Source organism: Haliotis asinina, chromosome 6, assembly GCF_037392515.1.
Source record: "Haliotis asinina isolate JCU_RB_2024 chromosome 6, JCU_Hal_asi_v2, whole genome shotgun sequence".
Classification (NCBI taxonomy): Eukaryota; Metazoa; Mollusca; class Gastropoda; order Lepetellida; family Haliotidae; genus Haliotis; species Haliotis asinina.
In genome coordinates, this window is record NC_090285.1 from 12,931,027 (window position 1) to 12,949,812 (window position 18,786).

Consider the following 18,786-nt stretch of genomic DNA (forward strand, 5'->3'; position numbering starts at 1 on the left):
TCGAGTGCTGCATTAATCGACTCCTGTCAGGTGTCTAGAACCATATTTGCAGGAAGAAGGGGGAAGACCGGGTGCTCGGCGAATCCATATGTACCTCAGGATCTTCGCTGTACAGGACGGTCAAACCAATAATAAAGGGGCATATATATACATATGGAAATTAATTAAGCAACACCAAATTCAAAGACACATAAAAACTTAACAAAGTTTAACGAAGTAATTTTGATGATTGATTATTCAATTTTGATGTATTGACATACAGCATGAGCTTTTCATGGGTTGATATGACGCGCGTGAAGCTTGCACAGCGCACGTGCATTGCTTTAACCTCAACTTTCGAAAAATGCACTTCTTCCCTGGGGTGTTTACAAGCGCAGGTTGTCGATTGCATTCGGTTTTTCATTCATTTCAATGTCATGGCACGTAGGAAATTATCAGAGGCCACTCGTTGGCAAATAATCGGCATGAGGAATGCTGGTATGTCTCTAAGACAAATCGGGACTCAAATCGGACGACATCATTCCATAATTTCAAAACTTTTGAAAAAATACCGGGCCACTAATGAAGTTAAAGACCTGCCTAGACCAGGAAGACCCAGGAAGACCACAGTCCGGGAGGACAGAGCTTTACTGAGACTTGTACGGCGCAGGTCCCTCGACTCGAGCTCTCGGTTGAGACAGGAGTGGCTTCCAGGGAGACCCATCTCGAACAGGACTGTTCGGAATCGTCTGAAAGCTGCAGGATACCGGGCAAGGAGGCCAATCAAGCGACCCAGACTGTCTCCAGCCCATAAGGCAGCCCGACTGGCCTGGTGTAATGACCGTTTGCACTGGAACATTGCCTCTTGGAGGAAGGTCCATTTCTCAGATGAGAGCCGGTTCTTGCTGCACATGGTGGACGGTCGTACTCGGGTCTGGAGGCAGAGGAACACAGCAATGGCTCCACGGAACATCCAGGAGACTGTGGCCTTTGGGGGAGGTTCCGTTATGGTATGGGGGTGCATTTCCATGAACTGCAAGTTGGATATCATTACCATCCGTGGCAACCTTAACGGTGTTCGTTACCAACAGGAGGTTCTTGACAGGGCTGTGGTACCTCATTTTGAGAACCATCCTCTGGCAACGAGACCCATATTTATGGACGACAATGCTAGACCTCACAGGGCGCATGCTGTAAATGATTTTTTGCGGCAAAATGCAATTGACAGAATTCCATGGCCTGCCATGAGCCCTGACCTCAACCCCATTGAACATTTGTGGGACTTTATTGGCCGTCGTGTGAGGCAGAGAGACCCACCAGTCCATAATCTCAACGAATTGACGGCTGCCCTGCATGAGGAGTGGAACAGGATCCCCCAGAATCAGATCCGGAGACTCATCCAAGGAATGAGGAGGCGTCTGGAATCGGTGGTGCGTGCGCAGGGAGGACACACTAGATATTGATGAAAGTCGGTGTGCAGACTCTCAGATGACTGTTCTTTCTTTCCATGTGACATTTGTGTTAATACACCTGACAACAACGTCTGTGGATGAATAGTAAATTGTGTCCATTTTTTCATGAATTTAAGACAGTTTTAAGAATTTGGATTTCGTTGCAATAAAGCAAAGTCTTGATACTTTTTCCCTTTAAGTTGTTTGTCAGAGATCGTCTGTTGAATAAAAAAGTGTCAAACTATATCAACCCGGCATATTTTGATTGTCAGAACACTTCAAAGTTGCTCCAATAGAAAAAATTGGGGTGTTGCTTGATTAATTTCCAGGTGTATATATATGACAGCTATTATTACACCAACTTGGTCACGTCTGACAACTACAAAACCAACTTGGTCACATTCGACATGGATAAGAACCATGGCCCTAAATAGTTTTCATAATCAAAACACACACATAATCATATTGCACGTTTACTTGCAGCAACACTACAGTGTAAAATGCTTGTTATATTTGACCTTAAGTCTACTTCTCCTCAGAATGCTCTTTTCTTGATTGTGCTGAGCAGCAGACCTTCGCTTCCTCGATAGTCTGAGCAAGAAGTCCCCAGTATGGACTGTGTGCAGCAGTGATGAGTCTCCTGCAAAAGAGCACCTTCATGTTAGCTAGCAACGGAGCAACCCGGTTTCATTTTCAGTGATACGACAGACGTACAGGTGCATCAATCCTGCAGCTATTCGAGTGAAGAACTCCAAAAATGGAAGTTATATTGTGAGCCCAGAAACCTCCAGCAGTCTCATAGCCTTTACACATGCCTCAATGTCTCTCGTTAATAATATGGGATACTCAAAGCTGTCCCGTTCTGAAAAGTAAACAAAAACAGGTGTTTTTTCACAAAGACGACAATGTCCACCGCCTCTAACGAAGAATGAAAGGTAACATTTGCTCGTTTTATTATCTTTTGGTCACATAAAAGATAACCTTTTAGTGTGAGGTAGTTTTTAAGTCATGTGCACGAAATAGGGTCAAGGTCACCCATAAGGGCTGGTGTCTGCGTAATCTCCCCAATATTACCAAATCTGAACTCATTGGGTACAACAGTTCATGAGATATCGCGTTAACAAGAATTGAGGCGTACGTACGTACGGACGGACTGACTCTGGTGAATGCTTAGTTCCCCGTTCGGCGCTGCGACAATAACCATTCGCAATTTATATTACTTCCGTACTTACCACTATTGTCAATTTCTGCAGATCTTCTTTTGGCATTATGACAGGTGCTCTGAAATTGGAGGAGGGGGTATGAAATGTCATTAATAATAGCAATTGGCCATACTGTGTCATCTTGCATGGGTTACTGGGGCTCTCTCCTGAACAAGCTCAGGGACCACCTAAGAACCATCTCAACACAGCGACTGGCAGCACCATCGACGAATGGGCCACCTGTACATCAGGTAAGATGAGTGCGTTGCTTATTAGCAATACAAACCATACAATGTCGACTGTTACAGAAATCGGAATCGGTACCCACGTGGGGAAACAAACCCGGGTCGTCGGCGTGACGAACGAATGCTCTAACCACCAGGTCACCCCACCAATTCATGGAAGAGGGAATGAGTGAAAGTGTTGTGTTTTACGCCGCGTTTAGCAATAATCCAGCTATATCACGACGGTGGACACCAGAAATAAGCTTCACACATAGCACCCATGTGAAGACTAACTCGGGTTTTAGATGTGTCGAAGGAACGCTACAACCACAAGACTACCACACCGACCCACATACGATTGAATGCTGGCATCATGATCGTTAACGTCGAAAAGACACACATTGTACCACTGTGCGGACTCGAGCCCGGGTATCGCCTCAGGAGGATGGAAGGGACACGTAAAGGTAAATCAGATCTGTGGCTCTGAAACACCCACCCCATCACAGGCCGCAGCACAGAAGGTGAAGTTGCACTGGAAGCTTAGGACAGGGTCGGAGGCAACATTGAAGGTGGGGAAGTAGGGGCTGACTGATGTCAGGCCAGTTGTCGTGAATCCTTGGTCCTTCTTGAAAATGATTCCGTCACCGCAGCTGTAAACAATACGTGGCATGTGGTGAAAACACAAAATTGGCACACAGATATATCCAGATTTAATAATAATCGTAGATGCTTTATACTCCAGTGACAATGCCAGAGTTGCTTAAAACTGACATTCACTTTCTGGAGTTGGAGTATGGACCATCAAAGTCAAAGCGACGATATTCATGAAATGACGTGTAATCCAACTGATTTGCTCCAATTTATGCTAAAAGAAATTCGGGTTCGGGGGTTGAAATGATCAATGAGGAAAAAACATTCTTGTGTATATTTTGAGGTCAGTTCTCCGGGTTTCCTAACCAGAACTATGGACTTAGGCAGTGTCTAGACATCTTTAGAAAATACGTTCGTGGGCATGTCTTTCACTCCCTTATAAACTTGAAGACTAGCGCTCACATGACCGGCCACTGGTCACATGGATAAGCCGAATGTCGTCTATGCTGCACACTAGATGCCCAAGTATGTTCGCTTCCTAAGGAGCGTTTGTAGAAGTGAATGAGTTACTTTTACGCCGCATTCAATATCCGAAGTTTAAATCTGTACTGTTTGCTCAGCATGATGGGTGGTTCACTGGTGTTTTTTGTTGAATACTTACATGATTTGTGATTGACTTTTTTAATTTTGTTTTGTTTTACGCCACACTCAAGAAAATTCGAGCTCTATGGCGTAGGTCTAAATCAAATCTGGACCAGGAAATCCGGTGATCAACAGTGTGAACATCTATCTACGCAATTGGGATACAATGGCGTGTCAACCCAGTCGGCGGGTCTATCTCTGACCCCGTCAGTCGCTTTTGACAAGCATGGGTTACTGAAGACCAGTTGTAACCTGCACCTTCACGGGTCCAATCTGCATATTAGATGCCCCATTGTGTTCCTGTCCTAGGACTGCAGAAATGGATTTTGAGGGGGTCAAATGATTTGCTAAGCTTTTGGCAATATCGCAAGGGAGGATTTGAAGGTAGATGAGTGGTTGGTCACGAGGCATGGGCTTCGTCAGATTGCGCGCATGTGTGGAATCGAACTGATGAGAAAACGCTTTCCCTACTAAGCTACCTCATAAACCCTCTGCATAGTGAAAATTAATCGTTAAGAGGTCACGTGTTTCTCTGTATACATCCATTCCGTAGAGCGTGGTTCCAGTGATGTACGTTTGAATTTGCAAATAATCTAAGACATGCTTTCCAGTGGGCTAACCTCCGGATCTTAGAATATGTAAAAGAACTTTGGAAAACTTACCCAGCTCTCAGAACTGGATATCGTTTCTTCGTATTTACTCCAATAGCATCACACGACACGGGCTTCACTCCTTTCTCTCCCTGTTCGCCTGAAGACAAACAATACAAAATTTTCCGGCATGCAGAATAGAGACGAAATCACGACAAACTACGCATTTGGTGAAGACAATTAAGTGATCAACAACATGAGCATAGATCTACGCAAATGGGGTACGATGACAGGTGTCAACCAAGTCGGCTAGGCTGACCATCCGATCCCGTTAGTCGCCGTTTAGGACAAGCATGGGCTGCTGAGGACTGGGTCACTAGGGTTAAAAAAAAAGTCCAGACCCGTGAAGGTCCCGGTTTAGAATAGACCTTCAGCTACCCATGCTTGTCATTAAAGGCGACAATGCTTGTCGTAAGAGGCGACTAACAGGAGCGGGTGGACAGGCTTCCTGACATGGTTGACAGGTGTCATCGGTTCCCAGTTGCTCAGATCTATGCTCATGCTGTTGATCACTGGATTGTCTTGTCCAGACTCGATCCAGACAAGATTATTTACAAACCGCCGCCATATAGCTGTAATATTACTGAATGCGTCGTAAAACTAAACTCACTCACCCAGTCATTAAAATCCAAGACTGCCAAATCCCAAAGGGGTTAATGGGGTACTTCCGCGTTGAGGACACTTCGGATCAGGGTCCGCATACACAAAACGACCTTAGTGTTATGTCCACGTTAAGAGTATGAGGGCTTAGATCATCGTTGCACTGTGGTCGCTTTATACAAGACAGCCATTTTCTCTCAACAGAAAAATGAGTGGAAGGACGAGTCGAACTGCCTTTCTTACCTTTACTCACGGCTTTGAGTTGGACAGTTTTGACAAGGTGAAGATCAGATCCTGTCAAATCATTGCCAAGGACGTCAACAATGTTCAGCGTCACTGTGGATTTGGACTCACTTCCTGTGTTGTGCTGCACTTCCAGTGGAGCTGTGAGTCTGCAAACACGCAACGTGCAGCAATTTGAATTATATGTCAAACCAAAAGTGATATGACATCAACATTATTTCAGTCATATAGCGTCGAGGCAAAGGTTATACGAACAGGTAAACACCGCGACACATGCAAGCGCAGATCAGTTGTCAAAGATATCCCATGGCACGTCATGAGTCCTAGTGTCCATAACACCTCCAAAGATGATAGTATTTCGAGTCAGGAAGCTGTGGCAATACCTCAGAACGAAATGCGCATTCCTGGCACTCTAAAATAATTTTAATACCTTAGAAAATGCTGCTTAAAGTGATGTTATGATTAATCATTTACTTAGTTGGTATCAGCTAGTATCGGAATATACTGACATAACGTTATGCAACAAAATTTGAATCTCATAACATTTTCATTTACTGAATTTGCAAATCAAGGAGGAATGCCATGAAAAGGTGAAACATGTATATACGATTAACAAATGAAATGATATTGACAATAACAGACTTTCAAATCCTCAAAAGCTTGGACCGGTGAAAATGTGGTGCATCGATGGAGCAAAATGAAACAGTTTCGTTTTACGCCGCACCCAGCAATATTCCAGCTATATGGCGGCGGTCTGTAAATAATCGAGTCTGGACAAGACAATCCAGTGCTCAAAAACATGAGCTTCGATATGCGCAATTGGGACCTAACTGACATGTGTCAATCAGGTCAGCGAGCCTGAGCACCCGGTCCCGTTAGTCGCCTTTTGTGGCAAGCATTCTATGACTATCATGAGCACGAATGCAAGCATATCCACTTCTTTGCATTGACGAAATGAGCCTTTAGATTTGATGGTGTGGAATGTTCTGCCATTCTCTCTGTAACGAATGTTCAAGTTAATCCCGAGTACAGGGGTGAAAATGGAGACCTGTACACGACTTCCAGTAATGTCCAAAATATGTTTAGTGGGATTTAGATCAGGTGATCTTGCAGCCCTGTTGGTATGTGTGATGTTGATCCAAACATGATTCTTAACTCTTTCTTGGCCACTCTCATCCATAAAAATGAACTTAGGGCCACCTTTTGTTCTTTTTTTTTTATCAGAGGAATGGCTACAGGCAGGCTGATAGCATGCGTGAAATGTGGAACACATTCGTGCCGTGCCGACACTGGTTATGTTTGGGTGATGTTATCAATGTTAACAGATAATTCAATATGACAGTCACTAAAGGTTATGTAGACTTTGAATATTTATCTTTGACGTGACGGCAAAAATCGCTGTGGAGATTGATAAAAAATATCATAATGAAAACACTTGTTGCTTATTTTTTTGTGACGAGTATATTCGCTGTATTTAGCTAACATCGTAACTTCACACTTAACAGTTTTAATAATCTTTTACAGTCTAGTTTGAAAAGCGGATTAATCCGTTTTTGACCGATCACATATCTAGAAACAGTTTCCCCGTGAATGTCCCTGTTAGAATACTGATTTTCAGTAGCCCATGCTTGTCGCAACAGGTTATCGGGTTGACATGTCTTCTGTTCTCAATTGCGCAGATCGATGCTCATGCTATTGAACACTGGATTGTCTGTGGAGACTATTTCCCTACCGCCGCCAAAAAGCTGCAATATTGCTGGGTGCGGGGTAAACGTAAACTCGTTCACTCTTTTGTTGCTTAAGGTAGCGATATTCCAACTGTCTGATATTGGCATGCAGCTAAACGACTCTTGACCATATATTCCATTACGTATTTAGCCTCGATCAAAGTATTAACGATAATTGACATGCAACCTCCCGGGAACCGAACCTGATCACGGTGGTAGCTTCTTACATTCATTGACTGCTTAAGACAAATTAAGCATAGGTTTGGTGTTTCCTACCTACCTGGGGTAATGAAACACCACTGAAGACTCATTGTACCTACCCATCGTGAATCGTGTGCTTCACAGAGGCAACCCCACCTGCAGCACTGAATGTACAGGCCACCGTGTATTGTTCAGACTTCTTCTGCACCAAGCCGCCCTTCTGTCCGTAGGCAACAGTGACTGTGATGACGTACACATCCACATCCTTCCGTTTCTGCAAGAATCGAAGAGTGATGATTTTACGATGCTTCTGCCAAAATTTCAAAAGGCTGCTTCAAACCTGCCAAATACTAGCTGTAGGGGTGAGTGAGTGGGTTAGGTTTTACACCGTACTCAGCAATATTCCAGATTTGTGGCGGTGGTCTGTAAAGAATCGCGTCTGGAGCAGACAATCCAATGATCAACAGCATGAGCATCGATCTGCACATATGGGAACCGATAACACGTGTCAACCAAGTCAGCGAGCCAGACAAGCATGGGTTACTGACGAAAACAGTGAAATTCAGTTTGACTGTATGACGCAAAGCGTTTGAATTTGTGCTAGGATATCCCAGATATCAGGCCATCTGATGCCCATAACGGATTCTGGAATTTATCAATATTTTGTATTGAAAATCCATTTTTCGAAATATGTTTAAATCACTCCTCTCACTTGTATCACTGATTCCCTGTTTTCTCCACTCACTCAATAAAGAGAGATCAGAAAATCCCAGTTTAACTTTTAATGAACTTCTGCAGCCTGGCATATGCAGTGTGAAAAGGACACGTCGGGGATGCAGAGGTAGGTCAAATAGAACAATTCCATATGAAGGTCAGTGCAAGGAAAGTTGTAAGTCTATTTCGTACAAGTGAAGAACATCTCTAGTGAGAAATTCAGCTCTAACATTTGCTCTGTGATGGATTATTTCGAGAACTTGGGTGTATCAGACTGTATGCAATTGTACAACTACCATGACTCCCTCATGAAAGTGACCATGACCCTCTCATGAACTGCACAATCACTGTCCTTAATGATGCTCCGCGGTGTAACAATATCCGTAATTCCAAACGCAAACGTCGAAAGTTGGAGCGACCTATGGTCAAATCTGGTCTTCAAATCCACAAAGAATGCACAATGCAGAAAGGAACCATGTCACAGCACTAACAGAACAAGCCAAGCGTTCGTGCTACAGAGAAGCACTAGAAAAAGCATCATCCCAGAAAGACATCTTTCGTATCTCCAACAATCTGTTCTTCAAAGACAGAAGTAGAGCTCTGCCTTCACATTCATCTCTACATGAACTCAGCAAACTATTCCTAAAATACTTTGATCATACAAATCCAATTCCCTGTCAGCATCCAGAGGTCGCTCTGCGGCCAGCAGCACATCACGTATGGTCACCTCCTCCGACAAGCGAAGGGGAAATCGGACAGCTTATTAAGAACAATCCTGCAAAGTCGTGCATACTGGATCCGATGCCGAGATGTCTACTGAAGCAGTGTCACCTGTTCGTCAGAGGCGACTGTTAATGCTTTTATGAAGGAAGCAATAATATCTCCACTGTTGAAGACCGATCTCGACCAGGACATACTTAAGAGCTATCGCCCAGTGTGCAATCTCTCGTTCGAGTCAAAGTTGACTGAGCGTGTTATCGCTAAAAGACTAAAACAACAAATGACAAGCAGTGGGTGTTTACGAAGAAATCTAGTCAGCACACCGCATATCGCAGTCTGAAAAATTAAACACCTTTCTAAACGTTTAGCATGATATGAATAAGGTTTTATGATGACAGCTAGAAGCAGTCAATGTGAATGATCCAAATGGTCTATCACTGTGCAGTGAACAGGTAACAATCATGAACTGCAAGTGCATTTACCTTTCTGACCCAACACTGCCGCTGTTACAGGTCATTGGCTTCCTCCCTCTGCAAGCTGTCAGCGTTCTGCTGTTTATTTTGTTTACACTTACATAGACAGATTCTTACACACAAATGCATAAAATAGGTGATTTACAATGTGATTAGGTTGTCTGGCAAAGCATTCACTTGCAAAGTTTGAGATAGATTGGATCAGTGGGATGGAATGGATGAAGAGTTATTTACAAAAAAATCCGGGGTCATATGCTTTCCCTGCCAAACTATAGATGAGATAGCATTAGCAGCATTAGTTCAGGCATACATCACATATCGTCTTGATTACTGCAACTCACTCCTCTATAGTCTCCCAGCTCATTTTGTCAAGAGTGAGTGAGTTAGTTTTACGCGGCACTCAGCAATATTCCCGCTATATGGCGGCGGTCTGTACATAATCGAGTCTGGACCAGACAATCCAGTGACCAACAACGTGAGCATCGATCTGTGCAAATGGGAACCGACAATCCAGTGATCATTTGGTCAAGAAACTGCTGCAGGTCAAGAATGCAGCGGGTCATGTGCCGACTTATTCGCAAGTTCGAGCACATCTCCCCTCTCTTGAAGAGACTTCACTGGACACCTGTTGGCTACCGAACCGTCTACAAGATTCAGCTCCTCACTTTCAAATCTCTCAACATCTCAAGTCTTATCCAGCCATACCAGCGTCTCCTGGCGGTACCAAGTTCCGGAACCAAGTCTTTCGTAGAACGGTGTTTTTCATCAGCAGCACCCTTCTTATAGAACAAACTCCCAGTCAACATACAGGCCTCACAAGAACTCTCACTCTTCAAAACCAAACGAAAACGCATCTGTTTATCCAGGTGTACTTAATCTCACTGTACAGATGTGGAACTCAAAGCGATTTAGAGCAGTACTTATGTGAGTTTAGCACTGACTGTATGTATGTATGTATGTATGTATGTATGTATGTATGTATGTATGTATGTATGTATGTATGTATGTATGTATGTATGTATGTATGTATGTATGTGTGTATGTATGTGTGTATGTATGTATGCGTGTGTGCATGCGTGTGTGCATGCATGCATGTATTAATTCGGAATCTTCATGACTATTGTGTGATGAAGCGTTTGACAAGAAGATTGAAAATGGCCAAGTTCTGGAAAAAAATAGGGTTCGGCGTTTTAACTCGGCAAGGATAGAAAGATCGTATAACCAACCATGGTACTGTATACAGACATCTGGAATTACCTCTTGATGCTCCGTATACGAAGAGCCAAAAGGATGTTGGCATCCATATGCGAACTCGGGTTACTGCTGTGACGAATACATCGTCGATATCTACCAGGGTATAGGTTCCGACAAGTCTCCACTATATGCTGGTGTATCTGGGGGTTACACGATAATTTTATTACCTCCCTTTGTTGGCTCTGCATTCTCACAGTAGCCAATCAGCTAAGTCCCCTTGGTAGCCAATCAGCTAAGTAAGCTTGCTAGTGTCAACAAAGATTGCGGTTGAAGTCGGGAAGGTTTGTTCGAAGTGCGACTCGAACTTGGAGGGAAATCGTACAGATTGTCATGTCCGAATTTTAAAAACAATATATGCAAGGACACCTTTTACCTCTTTTAGAGAACCTCAATCTGCAGTCGGTTGCATTTAGGCGGTTAAATAATTTAAAAAGCGAAAGTGGGTTGCGATGACAAGCCCATCAAGGGAGGTAATAAAATCATCGGGCCGAGCCGTAGATGCATCCATGGTATAATGGATACTTATCGAAACGTGTACTTTGGAGATCTCGAGGATGTGACGAATACAACGGTAAACAAAATACACATTTTCCAACAAACTCACCTCGAACACACAAGGGGAGCTGCCGCCACCAGGATAGGAGACATCTAGACGTAACTTGACCTTGTCCACGGCGGAAAACTTGTGGACTGTACCACCCGCACAAACCGCCCTCGCTTTGGCGTTCAGGTCGGTGACCACCTCCACGTACCCGTCCGCAACAGCGTCGGGACCGCATGAAGGGAGCACTGCGCATCAACATGAAGTGAACTTAAAGTCTCGGTAACTTCCGGTCATCATTTCGTGACCAGCTTTTGTTATTCCGGGACAACAGCGACTCGAAGCCCTCTGAAGGATTTCATATTGGCGCCTGAACATCATAACCATTTCAAACAAGAACGATAACGATTCCTGCTTGATTCCAAAGCAACTTTATGTCACTGATGCACTCTTATATTGTATTATACATATATTAAAACGAGTTAAACCTCTGATACAACTAAGATTAGAAAAAAATGTGTTCTTGCAAATGGAGTGTAAGGACGGGGGTTAGTGGTAACGAATGTTCCGGATGTAAGATTAAAGATTAAAAGACATTCAGCGTGTTCTAAATTATTTCCCTTTCATTGCGACACGCATGATTGGTGCTGCCGTCACCGTTAACCCCCAAGGAGTGAGTGAGTTTAGTTTTACGCCGCACTCAGTAATATTACAGCTATAAGGCGGCGGTCTGGACATTCCGGTGTAGAATTCTTGAGCATCAGAAATTGAAGTATGTTTTATTTGCAGTGTTGCAGTATTTCAAGTATTTTTAAGAATTAGAAATGATAGTGGTTTTGGGGTTCAACTATTGCAGTTTGTAACTAGTCTACCTACCGTCTATTATGTATCCGGCAGGGGGGTCTCCGCGGACGATGGCCTGGAACGGTCAGAGTGGAATGTTAATGTAAAGCAGTGTTTGAAAATAATGTTTAATTCTGACCAATTACAAATCGAAAACAATGCTTCAATATCGAAGTTGTCTTTATTATTTAAATTAATTGCATCCACGTGTGTTGTGATACCTCTACGGAAGGATAGCTGTCCGAGTGCTGAATGTGAACCCTAAGAGCATTCTTGCTTTGCATCATGCATTGGTTCAGACAGTGTTATATTCCAACATCTGTTTATTGCCGCACCGTTCAGGCAATACTCCAGCTATATGGCGCCTGTCTGTAAATAATCGAGTCTAAACGCATTTGGGACACCATCACATGTCAACCGAGCTTAGTTTTACAATAATACTCCGCAAAATTACAGCTGTATGGTGGCTGTCTGTAAATAATCGAGTCTGGAAAAGACAACCCGGTGATCAACGGCATGAGCATCGATATGCGCAATTAGGAACCGATGACATGTTTCAATCAAGTCAGCGAGCCTGACCACCCGATACCGTTAATCGCCTCTTACGGCAAGCCTATTCTACCCCGGACCATCACGGGTCACATGTCAACCTAGACAGCGTGTCTGACAACCTGATCTTGTTGGCAGTCTCGTGCGACAAGCATGGGTTACCGAAGATGACTTCTACACCGGATCTTCGATAAGTCAGTAAAACAAGAAGGATTAAGTAGAAACAGAACAGTAGAAATGTAGATAGTGAAATGTTGTAGGTGAAGACTATTGTTTGATTAGATCATCAAGTCCGTCATAATTTTCCCATACTCGTCTTATTACTTTGACAGGAACGGATTGATTAGATATGTAAGGTTGTTTAAATCTTATCTTAAAGTGACAAAATGTGTGCTGGTACTCACACCGACCAAAGCTAGGATGAATGCTGCACGGATCGATGCCATTTTTGAATACTGAAAAAGAATACAAATAGCTATAGTGTAGAATCTCTATATCTTTTTAAACACTAACTAAGAATCATTGTGCTTATTTAATCACATAATGGAATATATTTTAACTTTCTGTTAACGACAATAATCAACAATAATAGTCACAGCCTTCAGCCTACCTGGACGATGACCCTTCTCCACCGCGCCTTCAGACACGTCTGTCGCTTGGAAAGTCACGCATGCAAATTTCGTGCCAAACACCCGGATGTGCGCGATGACAGAGCTGTTGCCATTCACTCCGATACATCCACGAACCTTGTTGAGTTTGCTGACTAGGACCCTATAGTTTATTATATCGGTACTACGGTCCTCCACGGTCTATTATATACATCATACTCTAACTGTTATGAATGTAAAAAAACCCAATATACCCGTTATGTAGGTGGTCAGGTGAAAAGGTGTTGACGCCGTAATAGAGAATGTTTCGCTCATACACGTGTGTATGTGTGGCTGTTTGTACATGCCCAGAAGTAAGCTGGTTCTATAGTGCTGGCTGACTGAGATACCATGGCGCGCGCACGCACGCACGCACGCACGCACGCACGCACGCACGCACGCACCATAAATTGCAAATATACTAGGCACATAAAGAAACTGTGCATAATGACAATTCAAATCTATCAAACCTGTGTAGACACAAGGATTTAAACTGCCACGTTCCGTTACGTCAGTGGCTTCACCTTGAGACGTGTAATACGTTGTTGCACGTGCATTCCGGGAAGGAGAAACAGAGCAAATAAATGCCACACAATGCTGTCAGTTTGGAAAGCTCTGCCCCTGTCCTTGCGATCGTTAAAAATCAAAGGGCTATTGAAACTCCAAGACCAATGTCAGCACAACGTCATGAGTCCATTATGATGATCGGTGTGTGTGTGTGTGTGTGTGTGTGTGCGCGTGTGTGCGTGTGTGTGTGTGTGTGTGTGTGTGTGTGTGTGTGTGTGTTAATATCTCATCGACAAATGCCTGCACATTTCAACTGCCACCGGAACACCATTTCTGCACTGGTGAGACGCTACCAGAACACAAATGACGTCATCGATCGGCCACTACCTACTATAGTCTGGCAGAAAATGTTTCAGGACGATGTATGGTAACTTTACTTTAAAACTAAGTGCTATCCGTTTCCAGTTTGGTATGAGGCTTTAATACACTTCTGCCATTGAGGATTTTAATTGTCATAATTTATCTCCCGATGATAAGAAAGTTGTCTATAAGAGCTGTCATTTTTTCAAGTCACAACACCTCACATGTCAAATCCTTTACATTATGCTCGGCAGATCATGTCACGTGACTTCAAGCACGTGCATTGCACGAAGTGCACACACATTTACACATAGAGAAATGTCCACATCCAATTTGTCGGCTGACGCAAAAGACATTATTAGAAAAATCCATAACTATTTCAAACGAGAAAGTGGAAGGGGCCATCCATTTGTAGCTCCTGAAAAGTATTTCAAACGGACCCAACATGCCTTGGATCTCTCAAAGTGCGTGTTGAGTGGAATTATCCACCCATCGTCTACGGACATTCCAGGGACCATCTCCAAAGTTGGTAGGAAATTAGAACTGGACTGTTTTGATCAAAGGCTTGTCAGGGACACAATTAAAAAATTAACACGTCAAAATGAGCATGTGTCGGAACGGCGATTGAAACAAATCCTTGCTCAAGACCACCAGTTTGATGTCGCTTTTTTACTATTTGCAAATTGTTGCTGAAATTTGGTTACATATATAAAAGTGTTCAGGGGATAAAACTTGCCATGGCAGGAGCCGAAGCGGAAGCCACCAGCTGGTAGAGGACAGAGACTTATAATTCTGAATGCTGGCTCACAGATTTCTGCCTGGGTGTGATTTGGTATTTATTTGGTCCACCGACGGGAGAGAGTTCCATACGGAAATGAACGGGGCTGTCTTTACACAGTATGTAGAACAACTGATCACAGTCCTTCCATAAAAGTCCTTGGTAGTCATGGATAATGTTCCATACCACAGTTGCCGTGAGTCCGACAATCGGTGTCCAACATCCACTTTCCTTAAAGCAGAGATCATTGAATGGCTTGACAGAAAAAACATCGTAAGACCTGACAAAGCAACAAAACCAGTGTTGCATGAGGTTGTGTTACAGCACAAGTAAGTAATCAGCTCCCAAAATACAAATCAAAGACCCACTTCAGTAATGTGTACATGCACAGTTTCACAGAAATAACGTTAACGGGCTGTGAATAATGCCTAGAAAATAAACCTGTCCCGTAACTACTTCCAAGCTCATAATATTTACATGGAAACTAAACAATCAAAATTCTCCGTCATTTATATTTGCATGAAAAGACATCGCAATAGCAATTTGAAAACATCATATAAATTATGTGACATATTTCATTTTGAGATAATGTATGCATTTTATGTACAATTATACAGACATTCTTTAATCAGAGAGGGGGGGGGGGAGATTTTATGTTCAATTTGTGGATTTGGCAAAGGCGTTTGATTCCGTTTGTAGAGATAAATGATGGAACATTTTACTTAAACGTGGTGTTAGTTTTAAAATGCTAAAATATTGTGTAGTATACATGAAAATGTAAAGATATGTGTCAGAAATAATGATTTGTCAGATACTTTTACTCGTCAGCTTGGAGTCAGACTACGACTTAAGATTAAACGACTTAAAGATTAAACGTAAGAAAATTCAGAATAGGTCTTGCGCAATTATTTTGCTCATCTCATCAGTTGTTAATAGAATCTGGTAGACATTTAGGACTAATATAAGAACAGAAGATATGTAAAATGTGCAATCTGAATGTAACTGAAGAAATAAGTGTATTAAGAGCAACTACCAGGTACATCCGGACATCTACAAAATATCCCTTTTAGCATATTCTAGTAAGGTACATATAGAAAATGTATCTATTATTATCCTACTACATACAGTGAAAATACATTCACAAATATAGCTAACTGATCACTTGTTCACTGTATTTGAAGTACAGGCCTGAGGCCTTATAAGTGCGCAAATAAATATTTTCTTTTGTGTATTTGCACATTTGCACAAGTACCGGTCACATGTTACATACTGTAACCAAGAAACAAGAAACAACTGCATGCTCTTAATATTGCCAAGAGAATATAAATAGCTATAGGCAATTCTAATGATAAGAGTAGTATATACTATGGTGGTTCTGGGCCATGTCAAACTAATTAGGAATTAATATAAATAACAAATACCCCCTTTCAAAAGCACCAAACCCCAGATGACACAATCCGTCTCCCTTTCACACAAGCCCACAGTGGAAGGGCGACAACCACTGTAGGCTTGTATTCCCTTTATTGCACACCTGTCTAAATGGGAAATTGATTGATAACTGGGTCACAGTAGTGCGCTGTGTCGCACCGGCTCTTATAAGAGCCTTAAAACCTGTAGGGCACTACGAGTTTCGGCAACCCAATGTGTTTCAAGATTTCCCAATTAGATATTGGTGCCCAAGTAGGTATACAACAACCTATCTATATTTCCAGAAATATGGCAACCGACGCAACTTTCGAAAATATGGGCTTGCGAGTCGAAAAAGTGATGGCATACCACCTCCTACTGGAAAATACTGTGGGAAGCAATCTTCTACCAGACATTGCCCATGTAGACTATCCAGATGGCAATCTAGGCAAAACAAACCTCCAACCACTGGAAGGCCTACCCACGTTTGTGGACGATACATACGTATTTGGCTATCTTCGGCGAAAAGACTGTGTCTATAGAATAGGAGCTGTGTATTGCACCATTGGAGAAAAAGGAACAGCATCTATTGTAATTTCCAATATAGCAAATGCAGTATGCGAATCTTTCGAGCAAGAGGAGGGTTATCTGCAAATCAAAATCGTACATACACTACAATATGCCATAGATGCACCCTCTGCAATAGGGAGCACTGTATGAAGGATCGAGAGAGAAACCAACTGTGCAGCAAAGGCACAATGGGAATCTCTACACGTGGGCCACCCAATTTTTCTGAATATTTGCAGCAAAAGTGGATGTCTTGGAAATATCCATAGAGCAAATACAAGCCAATATTTCCAAATTCGAACGAATTATGTTGGCACATGGCTATGGTCTGTATTCTATCGACAATACAAGGGATTTCTCTGGCACCCTAGATAGAAAGTGTCTCGTGGAAAACCTCCAAAGGATACACGACTTTTGAAACCAAAGAGATCTTGCAACTGCCATGGACTGCAATGGACCCACCATCTTGGACAATACAAGGAGTGTAGGCAACCACGTCTGTACTTGGTTTGGAACCTGGTATGGCTATACCATGCGAACAAAAATCTACAACAAGGTAGTTTCCAATTTCGAAGCTGGAGAAGTACGAGAATACGTCAGTGGCCATTTGGCCAACTATGCAGATTGTTCCAACGAACACCTGCGAAAAACCTTTCTCCATCCAGATGTCCAGGCTAGAGGTTGTACTCGCATAGAGGTCTCTTTGTACGCACATAAAACCAGCACCGCAGTACTAGAGCTGTTCTTGGGGGAAAACCTATTTGTTGTACAACCACCAGCGAAACAGTGGGAGAATCTATCGAAATGTCTAGACCGTTGCATGGTGCTTGCAGACAGACCCCAGGGGACCATCTTCGTGCGTTGGTATGCACAGACAGGCATGGGAAGAGTATCCGGAATCCAAGTACAACCAACCAAAGCCAACGTGGAAGACGACTAGATCGAACCATGCCGAAGAATGGGCTACAGCTGATTTTGGTTTCCGCGCATGTCATGACATTTTGGCTGCCACAGCTACAGGAGTAGAAACAGGACCACTATGATGCTACACGAAAGCTCTCCATACAAGGACTATACTATCTCGAGGTCATAGGCCAACACCGCTACATCCCCAAGGTCCAAATCCAGATACAATGCTACCTCCAACCTTCGAATGGTGCAAAAAAAGACCAAAAATGACATCGTGTAGAAACTTTGAAATACGAGAGAGAAGAGGTACCGGAAATCGTGGTTGGTCGTACCATATTGTGCGGGTTGACGAGAGATGGTGAAAGACGACTGGAAGAAATTTTGCATGCTGCCAATGCAGAAGAATGGAGTAGAGATGCATTGAATCGTCTAGAGTCGATGCAAGAGGAATGCAAACAGATCGAAGAAAAACGAATGGAGGAAATCCATCACATCGAAGAGATCGTCGCTGCCAAAAAACACTATGCAGAGATTTCGAAAAAAAAGACTGGAAAGAGTCGAAAAAGGTCTCTCCCGCCCTAGCACAATCCGCCTGTCTTGTCTTTTGGAGACGAAAACCTATTACATTCTCGGATGGCGCATACAGAAATCCAAATGGGACTCCAGCAAGACTTCCTACAGAGTGCTTGTGGAAATCAACGATGTTTGCTAGGGCATTTTGGAACTCCTCGAATAGGAAGCGAGGTGAATTTCCTCTGCTGTATACAATATGCATGCTCGAGATGTATACACAGCACAGTATATACTTTGAATTGTGTGTACAATATTTGTTTCTACTCCTATGTTTTGGCATCGTCTCCATCTCTCAGACCGGTGGTGGTGGTATAGTATTGGGATTCCTGGTATATATTGGGATTCCTGTTATAGTGTTGGTATAGTGTTGGGATTCCTTGTATAGTATTGGTATAGTATTGGGATTCCTGGTATAGTATTGGGATTCCTGGTAT

The 18,786-nt window shown here is 43.0% G+C and overlaps 1 protein-coding gene across 2 annotated transcripts; it reads right to left on the reverse strand.

Annotated features, from left to right (window-relative positions):
• Positions 1 to 1,885: 1,885 nt before the first annotated feature.
• On the reverse strand, positions 1,886 to 14,013 carry LOC137288268 (vitelline envelope sperm lysin receptor-like). Of its 2 annotated transcripts, none has more exons than XM_067820738.1 (10): positions 13,215 to 14,013; positions 13,009 to 13,059; positions 12,089 to 12,131; positions 11,276 to 11,460; positions 7,630 to 7,784; positions 5,583 to 5,731; positions 4,752 to 4,839; positions 3,353 to 3,506; positions 2,663 to 2,711; positions 1,886 to 2,070 (listed from the first exon to the last, which is right to left on the reverse strand). In XM_067820738.1, the coding sequence occupies exons 2-10, from the start codon at positions 13,048 to 13,050 to the stop codon at positions 1,919 to 1,921; spliced, it is 1,017 nt and encodes a 338-aa protein (XP_067676839.1). In that variant the 5' UTR covers positions 13,051 to 13,059; positions 13,215 to 14,013; the 3' UTR covers positions 1,886 to 1,918. The 2 variants fall into 2 exon arrangements, with proteins under 2 accessions (XP_067676839.1, XP_067676840.1); XM_067820739.1 differs by having other exon boundaries at positions 1,888 to 2,070; positions 13,015 to 13,059; positions 13,215 to 13,285.
• Positions 14,014 to 18,786: the final 4,773 nt, after the last annotated feature.